Source organism: Petaurus breviceps, unplaced genomic scaffold, assembly GCF_028583685.1.
Source record: "Petaurus breviceps papuanus isolate PSGF00001 unplaced genomic scaffold, PetGlider_PUasm1.0 220, whole genome shotgun sequence".
NCBI classification, from domain to species: Eukaryota; Metazoa; Chordata; class Mammalia; order Diprotodontia; family Petauridae; genus Petaurus; species Petaurus breviceps.
Genome location: NW_027185876.1, coordinates 20,470,156 through 20,493,530, shown reverse-complemented (window position 1 = coordinate 20,493,530; position 23,375 = coordinate 20,470,156). Strand labels below are relative to the sequence as shown.

Below are 23,375 nucleotides of genomic sequence, written 5' to 3'. Positions count from 1 at the left end.
CTTCAAGGTGTAAATACTACTCAAACTTGCCCCTCTGATCGATTGGGCTCTGGCTGAGTATATTCTGTCCACGTCCCTGTTCCACTACAGAGGCAGAACTGAGATGGGGAAGAAAGGCACAAATGCCTCTCCATTATAAATGGGTCAGCAGCAGGAGATTGACTGTAATAGGAAAGACTGCTTTAACCCTCTCTTGGTCAGGGCTCAGCCTGAAGAAGGCTGCTTTAACTGCCTCTGCCTGGAGCTCCCAGAGCTCACTCTGCATGTAGAGTAATGTACACATATATACAAAGCACGTTCATAGACATATGAGACTCCGCCTCCCCCCGTTCATAGACATATACATTCTCATGTGTGTAGGTATGCAAAGAAGGTACACACATGCATATACACATATCACATCTATCACCCAGGCATGCACATAAGTAGGCACATTCACCCCTATATACTTACATGCACACATTTATATACAGTTACTCACAGGCTTACATGTACACGTATTAATACATACTTTTGCACCTTTACATAGATACTCTAACATATACAGTACTACTATAACCACACACACAGAGAAAAGAACACACAGAGATACAATCATGCACTACAACCAAATTGTGTCCATCGGCGTATGCAAAACAGAAGCCTCTTACAAATTTCTGCCTGTGTTCCTGCCTCCACCCAGCAAAGATGTTGTCTCTAAATCATGCCTTTCCTGGTAGGTAATTTCTACCCTTACATAGATTTCTCCCTTCTGTCCCCAGTATGCCATGCATTTATCCTTTGGGGCCACACCAAAACATGCTCTTCAACTGGCCATTTTTTCTTGAGCAAGAAAGAACCTTGTGCTCAGGGGAGCAAAGATGAAGTACCTTCCTGCTTCAGTGTGATCGAAGAGGAGACTGGGAAACATGCTTGACTTCTACCTCTAGCCTTTTGTGTGACATCAGAGAAGCCCCTGCGAGCTTTTGGGCCTCCTGATAGCATCACCTAGAAGTCAGATCACCTTTGTGTCTTGATCTTTTAGGTACAGATAATGTCCTATTTCAGCCCATGTTAAATCCTAGAATATCTTCACATCACCTGGCACATTCCCTATCCTCTCTCAGATGGTCTATGCTCCAGAAATACAAAGGAATTTGCATTAGTTTAAGTATAATATACTTAGGAGAGAAATCTCCCTGGGGAAAGAAAATCACATATGAATGGCTCTTCCACACTCTGCTCTTTTAGACTGTCTACACTACTTTGCCCATCTGTTGGCATGGACGGGTGAGGGTTGGCCATATCACATTTATTGCCATGTTATCCCTGTGAGATAGACCAGAGATCTTTTTTTTTTAAATCTTCATGTTACAGGCGGCAAGACTGAGTCAGGAGAGGTGAAATTATTCACACATTCTGGTTTGGAGCTGTTGTTCGACTCACTTTGGACACCTGTACAAATATAAAAGGATTGTAGGATCAGAGAATTAATAATGGAAGGAATCTTCGAGAGCCAGAGGAGGACCCCAGTCAAGCAAGCATAATGTTGAGTCTATGCGCCCATTTTTTCCTTCCTGTATAACCCTTCAAGAGCTTAGACTGTTGCATTCCATGTGCAATCGTTTTTTAAAATTATTATTATACTATGTCATGGAAGTGCTTGTCTTATACCATAAATTAATATTTTAAATTAAAAATTAAAAAAAAAGAAAGACCCGGTCATATACAGAGGTGTGTGTGTGTGTGTGTGTGTGTGTGTGTGTGTGTGTGTGTGTACTTGTGCACCCACCAGCAAAGTTGGCGGCAGCATCAGAAGAACCTGTGGGATCTTTGATCCATGATTAAGTGCGTCACAAACGAATGCTCACATCGAGTGGGTTTTGTTTGCTGTGTTGGCAAACTGAAAAACATACTGCGGGGGGGGAGGGGGGATTTCTTTCTGTTCTGCATTTCTCTCTGTCTCTTCAACTCCCACCCATCTGATTCCCACTTTGCCTATTTCAGAAGTGACTTGGACCAGGAGAAAATGTCCTCTAGACCCCAGTAAATTTAGAGGGGACTGTAAATAAGGAGTCCCCTGAACTCCTTGAGCAGACTCAGCCCAAGCTGGGACACATGGACACTTCACTGTGGGCATGAGTTCTATATTTTAAACAGAAAGCAGAGTTTTACTTCATCACATCTTATTTCTTTTCTGTTACAACCTTTTGAGCAGTTGGGGACAAGCCCATATGGCTTGGGTTGAGAGGTGTAGGCAGAAGCTCGGGGCTCAACCCCAAATGTGAGGACACAAGTAATGTCCCCTCTTCACCTTGCACTCATTCATTTTCTTCTTAACCACTGAGACCACCCACAATGCCTCTGAGGGGAGAGGGAAGGCCAGGGACTGGTGTCCGCCACAGTGAGAAAGTCAAAGTCTTCCCAGAATCCTTGTTTCCTTACTAGGGACCATGTGGTGTAAAGGTATCTCACTTTTTAGGCAGTTATCTGACCCCTTGAGAAGGCTGCCCTGCCCCTTCCTGGATCAACTTTAGGAATTCCAATGCAGGTATCCTCTTCTCTGAAACTTATAGACTTAGAATTGCCTAGGTATGTTAATATAAAATTAGCATTTAATGAGAAGCATCATGGAGTAGTAGATAGGAAAGCTGGCCTCAGATCAAAGGAAAACCTGAATTCAAGGCTTGCCTCTGACACATACTGTTTGTATTGATATGATATGATAATGAAAAACAACATAGTCACATTTGACCCTCATAGCAATCCTGAGGTAGTAGTCCAAGTAGACTCATCCCCATTTTACAGATGAGAAAACTGAGGCTTAGGGGAGTCATCACTCCACATAGGACTTTGTATTTCTCTTCTGTCCTCATGTATTAGGTTGTATTTGTGTGTGTGTGTGTATGTGTATGTCTCCTTTCGCACACCAGAGTATAAAATCAACAAATATAGAGTCCTGTGCCTAGCACAGTACCCTGCTCATAATATGCATTTCAAAAATGTTAGTTGAATTAAGCTAGTTTCTTTATTTTCAAATGAGGAGTTTGACCTAGGTGGCTGGTGCAAATATTGTTATTACCATTTTAGAGATGAAGAAACTAAGAAAAATAAATTAATTGCTTGAAGTCACACAGTTAATGGGAGAGCCTGTGCTTGAACCCAGGTCCTAGGTAAGCCACAGGCACTTTCACTGATTTGCACCCCCCCAACTACTCAAGAACATCTCAGACCTGACAAGACACCCAGATTGTCACACCAGCCCTTATCATAGCCATAGTTTCCCAAAATACCCTGGGGAGGGGGCACTGGAATGATGGGGGTGGCATTGAATAAAAATGAGGGGGCAGTGGAGGCATAAGGAAAGAACAGAAAATTTTCTGTTGTGTAACAGAGTTAAGATCGTAGTGATTACATTATTTTCCAAATAAACACACAAAATGCAAGTTATAACAGATCAGCGGTCAGATCCACTGACAAGTCTTAAAAAGCAAGTGTTGGCCAGCAAGAATGTCGTGCATTATTGGGAAGTCCAGCATGGGTCTGCAGGAATATGCGCACGTAATGACTTGTTTACTATATTATATGGTTAAATGATGCAATATTGCATCATCAAAATTTCAATGCAGGAAAACCCCACAAACTGACAATAATTTATTAAATTTGAGGTGCATCATTTAAAAAAATTAAATATTTTTTGAAATGATGAAAATTTTTAAAAAACCGCTAAAGGGTTAAAAGAAAGTAGATTGGGGGGTGCTGAGTAATTTTTTTTAAAGGGGGCATATGCCAAATAAATTTGGGAACCACTGTCATAGACCCTTCATTCTGTGCCGTTTGGTAGAAGAAAATGTAGTTTATAGATACGAGTGGACCTAACATATAACTGTAGTTGTCCAAAGAAAAACATTCCCCCCCACCATGGCAAAGAATGTTCCTTCCCCAGCCTGAGGCAGGGGATCCTTTGGGTTCTTACCAGGGAGAGAGAAAAGTCTCAGAGATTAACAAACTTTGAGGTCAGTATTAGGGGAACATCAATGTGGATTCAGCAGTCACTGGGGATGAAGAGGAAGGCAGCCATTTGTTGATATCATAAAACAGCTTTGACAAATATCCTGGAAATCAATAGATTATATTTCCATAGTGTGAACCTGAAAAGAAGTTGCTGAGTATAGTTTTTCTTGACTAATTAAATATTTTTGTTTGTTTTTTAATTGCCCTTTGATATTCGTGAAATTTTATTTTAGGAGGGTGCAAAATGTTTTGCTGAACATTTCTCTGAACTTAGATTTTTTTCATTATATTAAATATAGGCTTTGACATCTCAGATTTGTCACATCTTGTTTATTATTGTGATTTGTTTTCCTAATATTACAAAAATACATAGTTTATTAAACTATGCATTTAAAAAAATAAGTCTCAGAAATAGTCTGTTGATTCTGAGAACTGCTGTTATGATGACATTTTGGAGTCCCCACATGTGAACAGAGAGACAGAGATAGGCATAGACAGACCCCCCTCCTCTTTCCTGCTTCCTCTGATGGAGCGTTAGGAAGGCTCACAGATGGGGACAACTCCCCACTTCGAAGCTCTCCTGAACTTCTGATAGAAAGCCCCAGGTTTCAGAAACTGATGTGGACATGCTGCTTACACGACCTCTTTCAAATCACTTAAAAACGATTTGGCGATTAAACTGGGCTTCTGAGGTCCCTTGTAATATACAACCGTGTGTAACTGTAACTATGTCTGTGCGTGTGTGTTTGGGGTGTGCATATAACGTGTGCTAAGGCTGCATATCTAGAACCTCAGAGACCAGGTCTCAGGACCATTTATTGAGCGTCTAGTAGAGCCTTTCTAGCGGGGTTTCCCCACCCTAACCAGAAGATGCCTCAGGTTCAGTGCCCAGGGGTCGGAGGACTGGACACCTTTCCTAGCCCCTGAGCCTGACACCAGGGAGACCCCTAGGCTTCTGAAGCCTGTGCCACGTCTGAGAGTGAGCCTGGGTGGGTGGGAGGGAGTGGGGGGGAGGGATTGGAGGTGGAGAGTGGTGTTGAAAGAAGGGACCGCATGTGGGGGCGGCGGGTGCATGTGTGAGTGCCTCAGATACGGAGATCATGCGGTGATAACCCCCCTCCCCTCTGAATTGCTGCGCTGCACAGGAAACCTCCAACTCAGAGAAACAGCTGTCAAACTCGGCCGGGAGGGGAGGGGGAACTGTTCTCTCTAACCACACTAAGAGAAGTAGGGAGGAGGGAGGGGAGGAAGGCGACCCACTGAGAAAGGGACTCGCTGGGCTGGGCCAGGCCGGGCTGGGAGGAAGGCAGCCCGGGAAGCGCCCTTGGCTCCTCCCTCCCTCCTGCTCTCTCTGCCCCTCGATTTCCTCCAACTCACCCTGAAACCTCTTTGGGTTTTTCAGTTAGAATTTTGAACTTAAGGCTTAGGTCTTTGAACCGTCAACCCCAAGCCAGGAGAAAGTGGAGCTGAGCCTTTTCTGTCTGAAGGCAACTAATGAAGGGTCTTCTAGTTGTCCTACAGCTGGGGTTTTTGTTTGTTTGGTTTTTTGTTTTTAGAAGATACTGTTTCTTAGAGTTTACTACAGTGAGACCTGCCTAATAAAGAGGTTCCCTTGTCAAGGGGACAGAGTAAGGGAGTGGGGGATATCTATCTATCTATCTATCTACCTACCTACCTATCTATTTAATCTATCTATCTATCTGTCTTCTGTCTGTCTGTCTGTCTGTCTATCATATATATATATATATATATATATATATATATATCCCCATGACAGCAAAAAAGGAGAGGGACCCCTCTCTCCGCTGCCCTCCTTCCTACCCTTTCTCTGATAGGGTGAGGAGGGGCTCAGCCAGGGAGAGCTCACAGGCTTGATGGTTACACTGAACATTTGTGTCCCTTTACAGATCTCTGGGGTCTGTCTGAGGCATGATGGAGAAGGCACATATCTCATCCTATAACACCCCCCCATCCCCATATTAATGTGTGACTATGGTCACATATATGTGAGCATGAATGTATGTCATGGTATCACTAAAGATGAGCAGCGCTATGAAAACTGGACATGAGGCTGAACGACATGTATGGGGCAGCACTCTGTCAGGGCTTCTATAAGAATAATTATAGCTAATATATAAATGTAAATATTATCTGTAAATATAAATAAACATAGCAAACATAAAGTTTGCAAATCACTTTTCATAAGATCTCATTTGATCCTTCCGACGGCCCTATGAGGTGGGTGTTCTTATTACCCTGGAAGGTGTAGTAAATAGAGCTCCTGATCTGGAGTCATGAAAACCCAAACTGGAATCCAGTCCCAGGCTTCTTACTAGCTGTGGGATCCTACTCTCTTAGCCTCAGTTTTGTCATCTGTAACATGGGGCTGATAGCACCTACCTTCCAGGGTGGTTGTGAGGATTGAGTGAGATAATGTTTATAAAGTGCTTAGCAAAATGTAAAAGTCTATACAAATGCTAGACATCAATATCATCATCATCCATCTAATTGTGTAACCAAAGGAGGCCTCATACTCAGTTCCCAAGAACTTAACAGAAGTCTGCAGAACTGCTTTACATACAGCATCTCATTCAAGCCTTCTAGAACCCTATAATGTAGAGACTACAAGTAATGCTTTGTTGCTGTTCAGTCCTTTCAGTCACTATCTGATTCTCCATGACCCTATTTGGAGTTTTCTTGGCAAAGATACTGGAATGGTTTGCCATTTCCTTCTCTAGTTCATTATACAGATGAAGAAACTGAGGCAAACAGGGTTAAGTGACTTGACCAGGGTCACACAGCTAGGAAGTATCTGAGGCCGGATTTGAATACAGGTTTCTTCTGATTCCAAGTCCAGCATCCTTTCTGCCATACCACACAGCAACATTCTTATTCATTAGCTTTAGACTCAAATTCAGAGCTAGAAGTACCTTAAAGGTCATTCAGCTCAACCTGAGGTCCAGAGAAGTGAAGAGACTTGTCTGAGCCATACAGGTAATAAGTAGCAGAACTGGGATTTAAATCCAGTAGAATGTTCTTCTCACCGTTCCATGTTCCCTCCATGAAAAGCACAATGCTGGCAGAAAGGACGGTCAGAATCTTACCTGTTCCTCAATTCCACTTGGGGAAGGCAAATTCGCAGCCTAGCATGTCACATATTTCAGATGATCAGTCAATCAAGATCAACATTTAAGTGCCTGTTATGTGCCAGGAGATTAAAAAAAAAAGAGGCTAAAAACAGAAAACTCAGCCCCTGCTCTCAAGGAACTTAACACTCTAATGGAGAGAAAATTAAACTCTATGTCTAACACAAATCTTTCCTGATGTAGTGAAATGTATTTGTTGAACGAAAGGGAGAATTTTCCAAGCTATACAGGATGTCCACTGTACTAAGACTTTTGGGACATCCTCTCTATTTCCAGGTGTGTCCTAGAATTGGCATTTTGGGAGGAGCCTGGGCAGGAGAGGAAGGATTATTCAGTCTGGGTTTATCTGGGCTGATAGGGATCTCTGTGTAAGCACCACCCCCCATCCCCCCATCCCCTTTCAGGCAACTATGTACTTCAAATTCTCCAAGGTACTACCTCCTCCTCAAGAGCACCAGATTTCCTGTTTACTACACGAGCAACTTCATCATCAGTTGTGTGTAGGAACCCAGGGGAATCCTAGAGTCCAGGTCAGAGGGGTGTGGTGTGGAAGTTGCCTCTCTTCTGCGTCACTGAGGAAGGACCAAGATTGACTTCAGGGCATTTTTATATGTTGTGGGTGTTAGAATTAGGGATGAGGCAGAGAGCAAAGAAGGTTTCCTTCAGCTGTGTTGGTCTGCTGCAATTCTTTGTAATGGAAGGGGCACTGGAGTTAGATCCAAGAGACCTACATTCAAATCCCAATTCCAGATGACTTCTAGATAGATAGATAGACAGACAGACAGATGATAGATAGATAGATAGATAGACAGACAGACAGATGATAGATAGATAGATAGATGATAGATAGATAGATAGATAGATAGATAGATAGATAGATAGATAGATAGATGGATGGATGGATAGATGATTTATGGATAGATGAATAGATGGGTAATATTAAATGGATGGATTAGACAGATAATAAACAGGACATTTATTAAGTGATGTCATTCTCTGTGCTAAGCTCTGGGGTTACAAATACAATCAAGTATGACAGTTCCTTCCTACAAGGAGCATACATTATAATGGAGACAACCTAAATGTCTCTGACTAGTTAGGGCTTCATCTTCATAAAAATGGGGGTGATAATAATTAAAGTACTATATAAATAAGAATGTTTATTTTTATGTCTTGGCTTGAGAATTTTTATAACTTTTTGAACAGAATATGTGATCAGTATTTGTTAGATGAATAATGTAGAAGGGTTCTTTAAATCTAGTAGTACTTGACACCCTAAATTCAATAATAAGAATGGTATATGGCAGATTTAATGTTTCAGTCATGTCCAATTCTTTGTAACCCCATTTGGGGTTTTCTTGTTGAAGATACTAGAGTGGTTTGCCATTTCCTTCTCCAGTTCGTTTTACAGATGAGGAAACTGAAGCAAACAGGGTTAAGTGACTTGCCAGGGTCACACAGCTAGTATCTGAGGCTGGATTTGAACTCAGATCTTCCTGACAGCAGGCCCAATGTTCTATCCACTGAGCTATCTAGCTGCCTTATATATGTCAGAAAGGGAATATTATGGTTTCATAATCAAAGAGGTCAGCTTTGAGTGCCAGTAATACAGATGAATTATATTCAATACATATTTACTCTGTTGAATGTGAAGTGTGTATACTTTATGTTTTATCTTTGGAAATTAAAAGTATAATATAACTATTTAAAAAATTGAGTACTAGTAAGATAATTTATTAATCTTATTAGTTACATGAGATTTTTCATGTTCCTTGGTGCCTTCCTAACAATAATCCTATGAGATAGCGTATGTCCATTCTGTTTTACAGCTGAAGAAGCTGGGGTTTAGAGAGGCTCGGTGACTTCCTCGGGGTCATGTGAATGTCAAGGAGCAGAGCTAGGAACCTTCTGACTCTCCCTAGTTCAGCTCCCTCCTTCTGGCTGCCATGCAACCTCTCTGTGTAAACCACAAGAAAACACAATTCCATTGTAATAGGAATACAAGACAAGAGGTGTCCCAAGACCAGATTGGTAAATGCTTTGACCCCAGAGGAGGATGAGTTGGCTAGGAGCCAGAATCACAACAAAAGGAGCAGATAGATGGGGGTGGGAAGGTGACCAGAGCAGGTGGTAGCCCAGAGATCTCCCTTGGTTGTTGTGGGCTCTGATTCCAGATGACTCATGTGAAAAGACTTGGAAATGTTCTAGGCTGTGCAGGTGTTAGGAGATCTATTAGTCAATGGGCAGGGACTGGGTCATATTATCTTTGTATCTATTTTAGCTCAGGACACACAGAGATGGACCTTGGTGAAGGTGATGTAATTCTTAGTTAAGTAACAGGGAGATTCCTTGACACTACCCAGAAGGACAGGAAGGTATCGGGCTGTGCTGGGGGGAAAGGACCATCTTTTCCAGGTGAAGAGACCAAGGGTGAAATGGGAACCTGCAAGGTATCCATTCCCAGAGTTTGTGCAACAACAAATTTAGGGTGTGATGCCTCATTTCCTCTGTTTGTCCACACTGACTTGGAAAATGAACAAGCTTGTGTGATCTTGGGATGCAGTAAGAAAGACATAGTTTCCAGGAAAAAGGAGGTGTTTGGAGCATAGTAGGAGCTTGATAAATGTTTATTGATGATTAATTGATTGATTGATTTTGCTGTAGTCTGCCCTGGTCAGACCATATCTGGGGATCTATGTTCAGTTCAAGGAGACACATTTTAGAAAGGCTCTGGAGAAGCTGGAGAAAATTCTCCTAAGGGTAACTAGGATGATGCATGGCTTTGAATTCATGCCATGAGGGAGTAGGTTGAAAGAACTAAGGCATCAACATGTCCCTGGACTTTTCCTGAGATCTGGGATGTTTTATTCTCCCCCACAGCACCTGCACATGTTGGACATTTGTTTAAATGCATTAGGACCCTGGGCCCTGCCTGGCTCTTCCTGAGCCTCCTTCCTTGTCTCATCTCTGCCTCATGGAACTTCTCTTCCTTCAAGACACAGCTGGAGCAGCCCCTTCTAAGGAAGCCCTTCCTGATCCCCACCCCCTTTCTCCACAAAGGCTAGTCCCCTCCCTCCCAAACTACCTCTGTTTGTTATTGTTCTTATCTAGTTGTTTTCAGTTGTGTCTGACTCTTTGTTAACCCTTTTTGGGGGGGTTTTCTTGGCAGAGATGCTGGAGTGATCTGCCATTTCCTTCTCTAGCTCCTTTGACAGATGAGGAAACTGAGGCAAACGGGGCTAAGTGACTTGTTGGCAGAGATACTGGAGTGGCTTGCTATTTCCTTCTCTGGCTCATTCTACAGATGAGGAGACCGAGGCAAACGGGGCTAAGTGACTTGCCCAGGGTCACATGTCTAGTATCATTGCCATATTATCCTCAGGCCCTCCTGACTTCAGGCCCTGTGCTCTATCCACCGGGCCACCTAGCTGCTCTTCCTTGCCTTTAACTCCCTGTATTATGTCAGTGTTTGTTGTGCCTCTAAACTTATTCTGCACATACTTATATATTATGTCTCCTTCAATCAAACAGAGGTTACTTGAGAGCAGGAAATGTTTTGTTTTTGTATCTCCAGGGCCTATCACAGGGCCAGGCACATGGATAAGTGCTAGTTGGTTGATTGATGACCCTCAGCTCCTGGCTTGGGACACCATGGATGGCTGGATGCAGGACCCCATCTCATCAGAGTGCCAGGGAGATCTGTTGCTTTGTCTGAAGCCTGGGCGATGGGGTTAATCTCTACTCTCTGACTGAAATGCATGTGGCATGTTTGTCATTGGTCATAAAGTTATATCATCTCTTAAAAAAAAATCCCCCCCCATGACTTCTTTCTCCAGAAGCCCCCAGTTCTCCCCAGGTCCCCACCCTGCTGACTGTGCAGAGTAGGAAGAAATATTCCTTTTTATTTGTTCTGGATTTACAGCTCCATAACTTCACTGTTCTCATTTTATGGGACAGGCTAAGAAGGAACAGCTGAGCAGTGTTCGAGAAGACCTTTCAGATTCAACAACAGCTCAGTATATTGTCTCCAAATCCTCTGGTCTGGGATTACAGGAAAAGAAAAAAAGAAACATTCTCACTTTTGTGTCTTTCATCATGAGAAAATCTGAGAAGCAGGCTCTCCCCTAAACCGCGTCCCTTTTAACTGTCTTGGGCCAGTAAGGCAGCGTAAATTATAATAGTAAGCATTTACATAGCGCTTTGAGGTTTGCAAAGCAATTCACAAACAATCTCATTTGATCCTGAAACAACCTGGCAGGTTGGTGTTATTATTGTCCTCATTTTACAGATGAGGAAACTCGTGCTGAGGGAAGTCAAGAGACCTGCCCAGAGTCACCTAGCTAGTGAGTGTGCAAGGTTGGCTTTGAACTTTGTTCTTCCTGATGCCAGATCTTGAAATCAGGAAGACTTGACTTCAAATCCAGCCTTGGACAAACTCACTTATTATCTGACCCTGGGCAAGTAGCTTCTGCTTGCTTTACTTTCCTTATCTGTAAAATGGGAATAATAATAATAATAATGATGATGATGATGATGATAGTAGTAGCAGTAGCACCCACCTCCCAGGGTTTTGAGAGGATCAAACAAGAAAATATATGTAAAGCACTTTGTCAATCTTAAAGTGCTATATGAATGTTAACTATTATCATGAAGAGGAGAACAGACAGGTAAGACACTAGAGGAAAATGATCTTGGGCTGGTAGTGAAGTGTGGAAAACTGGGGTCTGAACTCTGCTTCCTAGCTGTGATACCTGGAGTGATGCTGCTTACTTCTCTGGACCTCACTTATCTCATCTGAAAAATGGGAATAATTGTTCTAGTACTATCTGCCCTGCCAAGGTTGTTGTGAGGGAAATGTTAGGCAATAATATGACAATGTGGGTCGTTGCCATGATCAGCTAATGAGTCCTTTGGACCTGGTATGGTGAGCCAGAGCTCTCCTGCTTGGCGTGCTTTGCTGGTCTCTGAAAAGCAACAATGGTGAGATAAGAAAAGTCAGATCAGGGGGCGGCCAGGTAGCACAGAGTAAGAGCACCGGCTCCAGTGTTGAGAAGACCTGGAGATCGAATCCCGGGCTCAGACACTTAGCACCCACCCAGAAACACCTGGCCGTATAACCTTGAGCAAGTTACTTAACCCCAATTGCTTAGGGGCGGCCAGGTGGCTCAGCAAGTAAGAGCACCGGCTCCAGTGTCGGGATAACCTGGATCAAATCCGGGTTCAGATACTCAGCCCCACACCCAGAAATAACTGGCCGTGTAACCTGGAGCAAGTTACTTAACCCCAATTGCTTAAAAAAAAAAAAAAGAAAAGTCAGATCACAGGCTTTCCAGCTGGAGGGAGCTTGGAGAGTGTCATTTTCTTTCTGTCTCCCTTTCTCCCCCTCACTCTGCAGGAGGGCAGAAGTTCCCATTTATCAGTCAGGCCAGAATGAACTGAATATAAAGGATGCTGGGCAAGCCCTTGTCCCTGCAGGAGCAGAAAACACTAGGCTGGGAGGGTTCTCCGCTCTCTGGAAAACAGGGAATTCCAGGCCCAGAGAGGCAGGTGGTCAGCCCAAGAGGTAAAGCTGAGCCTAGAATCCAAAGGTCCTGGTTTTCAGTCCAGTACTCTTTCTGTTAGGCCGTGCAGGACACGGGTCTGTATCCCTGCGTTCTGCAAAAGCAATTCTGTCTCCCAGCCATATACTAGCCCTGCTCATGGATGGAGGACTCCTGTGCTTTTGTCAAAGTATGAGAAGGAGAGGAAGAGAAAGAAGGAAGGGAAGAAAGAGAGAGAGAAAGGAAGGAAGGAAGGAAGGAAGGAAGGAAGGAAGGAAGGAAGGAAGGAAGGAAGGAAGGAAGGAAGGAAGGAAGGAAGGAAGGAAGGACAAAGAGAGAAAAGGGAAAGGAACGAGGGAGAACAGGGAGGGGAAGAAAACAGAAGAGGGAGAGAGAGATAGAGAGAGAGAAACAGAGAGAGACAGAGAGAAAGAGACAGAGAGAGAGACAGAGAGACAGACAGACAGAGAGAGAGAGAGAGAGAGAGAGAGAGAGAGAGAGAGAGAGAGAGAGAGAGAGAGAGAGACAGAGACAGAGACAGAGACAGAGAAGGAGGAAGAGGAGGAGGAGGAGAGAGGAGATGAGAGGGAGGTGATAGAGGAAGAAGGTGACTCAGCCTCCTCTCCCCTCTCCACTTTTGTATCTAAATTCAGAGCCAGGGAATGAAAACTGAAGTGGTTTCTGGGGGGCTAGGCAGCGTGCAGGCAGAGCCTAGTGCTCAGCCGTGGCTCCTCAGACTTCACAAGGAGGTCAATCCCCAGGCCTGCCCTAATTCATCTTCTGGCAGCCAGCAGGCACCGCAGGGATGGGAATTGCACCTGCAGCCTGCAGGTGAACGGGCGTCCACTAGGGCGCGCCAGCACCTTGTCTAGATTCACAGCAGGCAAGGTCCACCTGCTCCAAGCCAGGAGACAGAGCCAGCAATTTAGAATATGGAGGAGAAAGATACCAAGATGATGGGGCCTTGGAGGAAGAAGACCAAACACAGAAAGACCAACAGCTACAGTTCTCTGGGGATTCAGGGCAGAGAGGAAACCAAACCAAAACCCAACAAAAGCTGTGATCCAGAAGGGAGACAGCAATCGTGGTCCTGGGCAACGTGGCAGATTAGGTGCCGGGTGCAGAGCCATAGAGCCCTTGGCTAAGCTTTGGCTCTGCCGGTTACTGCCTTGTGGCTTTTGGCACGTTATTCCATCTCTCCGGGCTTCAGCTCCTTTAGAATCCTTTTCTCTCTTTGAAGCTGTGTTATGACCTCTTAAGTCAAGTCTTCCCCAATTTCTTTCCTTTCTCCCAACTGTTAATATTCTTTTTTTCCAACATGCTCAACTCACTTTGTTTATACCTCTCCTTCTCTTCCTCCTTCTCTTTTAATTTACTCACATGTCATATACATTCAACTGCCCCCCCAGCAGAATGTAAACTTCTTGAGGAGAGGGGTTGTGTCATTTAAAACAATGTTTTTATTCTACCATCTTGTACAGTCCCTTACATATATATATACATATATGTACATATATATATACATATATGTACATATATATATACACATATATGTACATATATATATATAGTAGGCATTTGATTAAAAATATGGTTTGGTTTCTTTTTCTGAGCCTGGGTTCCCCTGTTTCACCCCGGCTAGGAGAACAACAGTTGCTCATGGGCCTGATTCTACTTCTTTCATTGGTACAAAGGCACTGACCTGCTTTATTCAAACCTGGGCCAGTTGGCTCCCTCTCTATGCAGCCTGGCAGCCCCTCCTACTCCTGTGGGCTTACTATATGAGTAAGCTAATATAGTAACTTAACTATATTACTAATGTAGCCTCCTAGTAGCTAGGGATTATAAGTGGGCTCCACCATCCCCGCTTTAAGTGATGGGAGTGGACAAGACAAGACCTTTAGGATCCTTCCACCTAAATTCTATAATCTTTAGTTAGATGGTATAATGGATAGGGAGAACTGAGTTCAGATCTGGCCTCACTCACCTGCATCTTTTGTAATACAGAGGAATAGAAATCATGGTTCCTTGCCCTCATTGACCTAACAATCTTATGGTGGTGGTTCTGCCTTCACTCTGCCTAGGCCCCAACCTAAAGGAAGCATAGGAGGGAAAGAGAGGAGGGAGGAGGTCATAGAGTCTAACTTCATCATATTACATATGAGTACAGAGTTTGAATCTCCCCATCTCTTACAACACAATTCCTTCCCACAGAGGCCCAGAGTTTTGGACTGACTGACCCAAGACTGTGCTACCTTCTGGATGGTATCCTCTTCATGTATGGAGTCATTATCACAGCCCTGTACCTGAGAGCAAAGGTTGGTCTCTTTTTTCCTTCTTCTCCAAACCTGTGATTTCATCAGTTTGGGGAACTCTCCCAAATGCTTGGTATTACATTGGAAAGAATACTGGATTTGGGGTGGCCAGGTAGCATGGAGAGTGGGAGCACCGGTTCCAGTGTCAGGATAACCTAGGGAATCGAATCCTGGGCTCAGACACTTAGCACCCACCCAGAAACACCTGGCCGTGTAACCTTGAGAAAGTTACTTAACCCCTATTGCTTAGGGGTGGCCAGGTGGTTCAGTGAGTAAGAGCACCGGCCCCAGTGTCAGGATGACCTGGATCGAATCCCAGGCTCAGATACTCAGCACCACACCCAGAAACACCTGGCCGTGTAACCTTGAGCAAGTTACTTAACCCTGATTGCTTTAAAAAAAAAAAAAAAGAATACTGGATTTGAAGTCCAAAGGACTGCTTGGTCTTTGCATCTAGAACAATACTCTTTGCAGAGCAGAGGTTCAAGTGCCTGTAGGACTGGATTGGTTTGGGAGCTCCAGCTAAGGAATGGCCGAACCCTATGTGTCAAGTTACATATAGAAAGGTTATCAGGTGCCAGGAGCACCTTTGGAACCCTGATAGAAGGGGGCCTCTTTCTTGGCAGCAGTTGACATAAAGGCCCTCATTCTCAGTGAATTCTTGGCATATGTATATGGGGTCAGTATTGTTTTTGTTCTTTCTCTCTCTTATACTCTCCCTTTCTCATTGTTTTTCTTTAGTTCAGCAAGACTGCCAGAGTCTCCAGCTACCAACAGGACCAAAATCAACTCTATAATGTAAGTATCTATGGTGTGTGTGAGAGAGACAGAGAGGTGTGAAAGAAACAGAAAGAGCAGAGAGACAGAAAGGAAAGAGACAGAGAAGAGAGAGACAGAGAGACAGAAAAAGGGGGGGAGAGAGAGAGAGACAAAGAGACAGAGAGAGAGACAGAGAGAGACAGAGAGAGAGAGACAGAGGTTGGGGGATAGGAAGAATCACTACTTTACAGGCTATTTTAGAGTGGCCAGTTCCAAAGGATTCTGGATCTCACTGATATGTGATGTCTCCAACAATGTCCATCACAGCTCATCCATGCCTACTGACCCTAAAGAACTCTCAACTTTGTCCTACCACAGATTCAGTAGAGAGGGCCCACCCACTGTGTTACCTACCCTATGTTCTCTTGATGTCTCAAGGGTAGCAGTTGAACATGATGCTGGTTGTCTACTAGGGATCCCGCTCTCTTGCTGTGTGACCAGTCCATTTTCTTTCATGGTCAGACATTTCTTTGATAATATCTTTTACGTGGTTTCTCCTATGTAATTACTTTTTAATTTTTTTTGTAATAATGGGCTATAACTTGCTCATACCCAAGGGTATATAGAAACCAGGTTAAACAAGCTCTCAAGAGCCAGTTGTTAAATTTTCAGTTTGAGCATTTACACTCCAGAAATCATCAAATGCTACAAATCAGGGCTTGGTTGGTGTGCTGATTGTCCAGACTTAAGAAAGTAATGGAGGAAATATTAATAATGCCAATTATGTGCAAAGTGTATCATGTGTACATTTATTTTCCTGGAGAACCAGCTGTTAAAACATTTACCCACACACCCTTGCTCACAACCACCATGGACTGCTGCAGGCCCTTTGGCTGATTCTCCACTTTGGTTCTGCAGAGACTACAATGTTCCACCATGACTGATGTATCACCACCAAAATAATCACTCCCATTCATTTAGTATTTTAAGTTTTTGCAGAGTATCACTCACAGCATCCCTGTGAAATAGGGTAGGGTATTATTATCTGCATTTTACAGATGGAAAAACTGAGGCTCTGAGAGTTTGATGGACTTACCCAAAGTCACACAGTTACCTGTCACAGGCAGGATTTGAATCCACGTCTCCTGCCTCCAAGTCCACATTATGGCCCCTTAGTATGTTCTTGCTGGTTTATGATTTTTTAAGAAAAGAGATCAGATTGTCCAGTGCCTGAAAGGCTCTCCTAGCTGTGTTTTTCAGAGACATTCCCCATTTTGATCCTTCCATTCTCTGTGGCCTCATTCTCCCTTGAATTGTTGTGATCCTGGGGAAGCCTGCTGGAGGCCTGTTCTACTGGTAGGGCCATTGGCCCCCTTTTACCAGGGCCCCCAGAGATTTGAGTCTCTATGCACCTGTGACAGCCTGTGAACTTTACTTCACACTCTAGTGGTAATAGCTTTTTTGGGGTAGAGTCATGTAAATCTGTGGTAATTATATGCAAATTGGCCACATAGCAATTTCTCAAGATTTGCTAGGGGAAACCAGGGATTCTTACCTTAAGTCCGGCATGGATGCCTGTCTGAGGCAAGTCGAGTACAGTCCTGCACAGAGGGAGATGCTCTGCCTGCAGAGGCCTCTTTCATTTCCACCACTCTCCAGGGACATTTCTAGAGCTGTGAATAATAGCTTAAATAATAAATTGCTAAAAATTTTTAAATAGTGAGGTTCAGAGTGGGTAAGTGACTTGTTCACATTGTTACTAAGGGCCAGAGGCTAAGACGCAAAGCCAAGTCTTTGGCAAGTCTTCAGATGGCAAGTATACTGACTTCTTACACAACACACCAGACTGCCTGCTTAGAGGCCAGCATATCACACCTTCTCTGGTGCCATTGACATCACCCAGATCCTGGTTGTCTGTTTTTATGTTACTTGCCTTCCCCACGCCCCAGACCCAGACCCAGACCAAAACTGCCTGGCCCCCAATTGCCCTCTCCTTCTAGAACCTTCTCCTCTCCTCACCTGGATCAGCCATGCTCCCCTGACATCTGCCTTCCTGTTTCAGGAGCTCTCCCTAGGACGCAGAGAAGAATATGACGTTTTAGATAAGAGAAGAGGCCGTGACCCGGAGATGGGAGGAAAACAGGTGCCAAATTCTCCTCTTTCTGTGACTTCCTTTGTTCCTGTACTGTTCACCCTGGGGTTTAGCCCTCTGCTCCCATGACGCTTTTCCCTATGTGTGTTCATTCATTTGTTTCTACCCTGTGCTGATCTGCGGCAGACTGTCACTCTCTCACTTCAGAGGCCAGGTGCCCTTCCAAATGATTGATTATTATGGGATTCGAGAAGTTCTTCAGGAGGTATGAATCCTCATCCTCTTCCCACCCATCCATGGTGATGTTCTTGACCAAACATCAGTAAGCTTTGATTTTATACATTAGTGATTCTGAATTATTATTCACATTGTCAGCTAGTCAGTCAATATTTATGTAGCATCCTCTGGGCCATATGCTAAGCACTGGGGATGAACAGAGAAGCTCACAACCCAATGTGACTAGAGACCCTGCCTCCACTGTTCCCATGGTCACACATCAGTAAGACTGAACAACCAGTTAGAGGACCATGGTGCCAGCTATGGAACAGAGCAAAGCTAACTGGCTGATTTAGGGAGAATTCCACATCCCTCAGATTTCTTGAGTGTCTTAAGGCCTGTCAAGAGATTGCCTTCCAAAGTTGTAAGGTAAGTAGTATAGACATTACCATGAGATAATATATGTGAAACACTTGACTTAGATATGGATGCTCCCTATGACGGGCACTGCCATGTACACAGTAGAACAGAAAAGGATTGTCTGTGAAATTGCAAACGTCTATCCTGTGCTTTTCCTTTTGAAGTCTATAGTAAATTTAGCATGTCACTTACAAAGCCGTGCTGCTTGTCTGTGCCCTTTTTTTTCTGGCCTTCTTTCAGTTCTCCTTTGTACATCTCAAAAGTATAATTCAATCCAGCATTCCTTTGGTTGCACCATGCATGTTTGCCCTCTGGAGCATTTTGGTCTGAGTTTACCATCTTTGTTCCTAAAGAAAGTCAAGAACTATTCTTTGGCCCAGCTTCACCCCAAAGCCAATTAATTGGCCATCAGGGTTGGTGTTACTTACTGTCCCAGGTGTGTATACTCTTGTAATTCTAGGGAGGGAGTAAAAGAAGGCATTTTCCTTGTGGCTGTCTAGGCTGGTCTAGTACATAGGCTCATGACTCTACATGGACAGGACCCAATTGGGGCTCTCTCTCCCTAGCCACATCATGGCCTTGATTTGAGAGATCCGATCTGGCTCATTTTTCCCCAGGGGTGGGGAACTTGGGGCCTCAAGGCCATGGGTGGCCCTCTAGGTCCTTGGGTTCCACCTTTTGATTGAATCCAAACTTCACAGAACAAATCCCCTCAATAAAAGGATTTGTTCTGTGAAAGCTGGACTCGGTCTAAGGTTGGACCGTCGGTTCCCTACTCCTGCAGACATTGGTAGACCCTCTCTCTTCCAGTGCTCTTTAGTAAGGGGTTCAAATATCCCTCCTGACAGACCTAGTCCTTCTTAATCTTAATTACTTCCCTCTGAAACTACCCCCACCTTACCTTGTGTATGTCTGGTTCGCACACAGTTGTCTGCTTATTGTCTCCCTTAGACTGTGGGCTTCTTGGGGGCAGAGACTGTCCTTTGCCTTTCTTTGAATCCCCAGTATTGAGCACAGTGTCTTGCACTTAAAAAGACTTTATCAACTGATTGACACACTGAGAGTTAGGATTTTCTGTACACAAGAGGCACATTTATGTGAAATAAAATATAAATTTATACAAATAATAAAGACAGCAAGCATTTATATAGTGCTTACTATGTGCCAAGCACTTTATAATTTTTATCTTGTTTGGTCTTTGCCTTTGGTCCTTTACCTGGGAGGTAGGTGCTATTAATATTATCTCCATTTAACAACTGAAGAAACTGAAACAAACAGGTGTGATGTGATTTACCCAAGGTATACAATTAGGAAGTAACTGAGGCCATCTTTGATGTTGGGCCTTCCTGGCTGGGCTCTAAGCACTGCCCCACACAACCCAGATTTTTTTTGTTGTTTGTTGTTGTTGGAGGGGGAGCAGTGTTGGGAGATTAACTGGGGGCATGAGGATAAAGGGTCAGTGGTAAAAGACATGAGGGCAGCAGCCAATGTATGCTGGAGAAGCAAGCCTACACCGGCTTTGAGTAAAGATACTATAGCCGCCATGTTTGCTTCATAAGAAATCTCCCATTATGCCCATGTGGGCTTCTAGGAGGGTCAGTGAATCTTTCTCACTGAACATGGGTGAGACAGCATGCAAATAACTATGTACATACAAGATAAAGGCAGCAGTAATCTTAGAGGACTGGCAGCAGCAAGAGGATTGGAAAAGTCCTGTAGAAGGTGGGATTGAGGAGAATCTTGAAGGAAGCCCTGAAAGCCAAGAGGTAGAGGTGAGGAAGGAGAGCATCCCAGGCATGGGACACAGCCAGTGCAAATGCCTGGAATCAGGAGATGAAGATTTTTGTGTGAGGACCAGCAGGGAGAAGAGGATTTAGAGCTAGAAGGGACATAAGAAACATTCCCCACATAGTTTACAGAAGAAGAAACTGTGACCCAGTTCATATAGCAGATTTGGGTATCAAACCAAAGTCTTCTGTCTTCAAATAGAAAGTTCTTTGGAGACAGTATGGCCTGGTGGATAGACCACTGCACTCAGAATTAGGAAGACCTAGGTTAGAATTTCACCTTGGATCCTTGGTAGCTGTGTGACCCTAGGTAAGTCACTTAAGGTCAGCCTTAGTTTCCTCTTCTGCACAATGGAGATAATACTATACCTACCATATAGGATGGTTGCTAGGATCAGATGAGTTATATATAAAATGATTTTCCTGCTGTAAAGTACTATGTAAATATCATGCATATTTTGATTTATAAAACTGTTGCATCTGCTGTCTCTTTGGATGCTGACAGCTGCCCAGTGAAGTAGGCCATCACCCCCATTTTACAGATTGGCCAAACAGACTCAGAGAGGCCAAGGAACTTGTTCAAAGTCACACAGATGGTCAGTGGTATTGCCAAGCTCCTCAGTGAAAATGGTTCAGTCAAGCAGTAGGTCCCAGGAGCTGTGATTGCAGGGAGGGGAGGTTTTCTGACATTCATTCTAAATGAATGGGTTTGTTTTTTTTTACATTTCTAGCCACAGTTAGAACAGGTACCCTCTGCCCCTTCTGTTTGCCCCTTCCCACCCCCATTCTGTATATCCCACTTTTCTTGATAAGAAACCCTACCTGCACCCACCCCCATATCTCACAAACAAGAACTCCTATGTAGCACCTTGTTACATCTGGTAACCCAACCCCTTGCTGGTTTCCTGGATATATTCTGGAGGTGTTCTCTCTGATGCTAATCTCCCCCAGGGTGGGGGGAATCTGGGGGCGGAGACAAGGGGTAAAGGTATGAACAACCACAGGGAGAGAGCATATTGATGTGTGCAAAGGAATATGGTTTCTCTTTTCTCCTCCCTACAATACAAAGGACGACCACATTGGATAGCAGCACTAATGTGCTTTGGGGTTGAGGTGAGTGCGAAAATGGTTCTTGACTTAGGATTGTCCCATGGAATCAGGCCACAGTTCCATCCACTCTGGGGCTCTTTCTCTAGCAATGGCACCAAAGAACCATAGGTATCATCAATTTATAACTGGAAGGGTATTTAGAACTCATCTAGTCTAATTCAATTTATAGCTGAAGAAACTAAGGCCCAGACAGGTTGTGATTTGCTCAAAGTATCACAAGCAAAAAGTGGTATATCTGGACTTAAACCCTAATATTTTATTAAGGGCAAGTAAGAGGCACAGTGGATAGAGCACCAGGCCTGGAGTCAGGAAGACCTGAGTTCAAATCCAACCTAGACGCTAGCTGTGTGACCCTGGGCAAGTCACTTAATGCTGTTTGCCTCAGTTTTCTCATCTGTAAAATGAGCTGGAGAAGGAAATGGAATGACTGAACAACAAAAGTAGCAACTAACGACTAAAGTAGCATCTCATACTAGTCCCTGAAGGAGATACAACATTTGGATGGGACATATTTCCTGATCTCATGGAACTTAGCTATTAGTCAATAAACATTTATTAAGGGCCTGCCATGTACGGGGCACTGTGTTAAGTAGAAAAGAAAGGCAAAAAACTGTATGCCTTCAAGGAGCTCAGTCTAATGGGACAGTTGCCATGCAAACAGTTATGTACAAACAAGCAATAAAGTAGGACATAATCAACAGAAAGAAGACCCTAGAATGAAGAAGGTTTGGGAAAGGTTTCCTGCAGAGGGTGGGACGGTAGCTGGGCCTGGAAGGAATCCAGGAAAGCCAGGAGGCAGAAATAAGCAGTCACATAACCTAAAAGGAGTTGGGAGCTAAAGGAGCTTCCCAGGTAAGTGATGTTCCCAAACATCCCAACTCCATCAGTAACCTGTCATGACTCTGTCATCCTTGGAGTTAGCTAAAGCTGTTTTTAAAGGCAAGCTTTCTGCTTCGGCTGCTGCTCTGATCATGGGAGGTGCTTGCTTTGAGAGCATCTCACCAACACAGGGTCTCCTTCAAAGAGGAGGGAGGAAAATGGAGACGTGAACAGAGTCAAAGCAGCTTGAGTCCAAATAGTGTCTGTCTGATGGTGGGGTACGGAGAGACAAGGTTAACCTCACTTGCCAGTTCAGTGTCCCTTTAAAGATGATCGCTAATAACCCGAGACCATGGAGAAGCAAAGGCTTCCCATCCCAAAGAGGCAGGAACAATTCTGTGTGCTAAAGACACAATCATCGGTTGTATTCCCTTCTGTGTACTAAGAGATCTCTCATCACTTCTGACTTTTTTTGTTCTTCTTTTTTCTTGACAGAGAAGGAAGAATCATCAAGAAACTGTGTACAATGTGAGTAGGGGGAAGCAAAATACATCTATGTGCCATATTTTTTTTCAGCCATCCCCAACTGATAGGCACCTAGTATGCTTTTTGGGGTAGGGGGATGTGATTGTAAGGGGAGGGCATGCGGACAAAAGATGGGTCAGGGAGTGGAGAGAGCTGAATTCCATTCAATTAAACAGATGCTTAAAATGACATTTTATTTATGTCTTTTTAAAAATATCACAATCATCTTAATCTTCCCCTCCCCCGCCCCCAACACCCTCCCCACACACAATGATTCAACTCTCCTTTAGGACAAACAAAAATAATTCAGCAAAAATGCCCAGTACAATGACAGCATATACAATATCCAGCCCTAATAGTCCCCAGACTCTCTGCCTTCAAGGAGATGTAGCTTTCATTATCCATTCTCAGGAGGCCTTTACTGGGTTTTCAATTACTCAGAATTCAACTTCCTTTTAGTGATATTTTCATTTACATTGTTGGAGTCATGTATGTTTGCAGTACAGGAGGAGGGGCCGATGGGTCAGAGCAAGAGCTACAGAATCATATAGAGAAAGCAATTAATGAGACTTGACTGTTATTCAAAGGAGAGGGTTAGAACAGATGCCAATGGAAAAAATCTTGGTATGTGGCCCATAGTCTGAGGGCAGCAC

General features: G+C 43.9%; 1 protein-coding gene across 1 annotated transcript in view; it reads left to right on the top strand.

Annotated features, from left to right (window-relative positions):
* CD247 (CD247 molecule) overlaps window positions 1-23,375 on the top strand; it is a 92,467-nt gene that overhangs the window by 57,654 nt on the left and 11,438 nt on the right. The window contains exons 2-5 of the mRNA XM_069094536.1: window positions 14,894-14,997; window positions 15,736-15,792; window positions 17,816-17,896; window positions 22,693-22,725. Of these exons, the coding sequence (XP_068950637.1) occupies window positions 14,894-14,997; window positions 15,736-15,792; window positions 17,816-17,896; window positions 22,693-22,725 (275 nt within the window). The remainder of the gene's footprint in view (window positions 1-14,893; window positions 14,998-15,735; window positions 15,793-17,815; window positions 17,897-22,692; window positions 22,726-23,375) is intronic.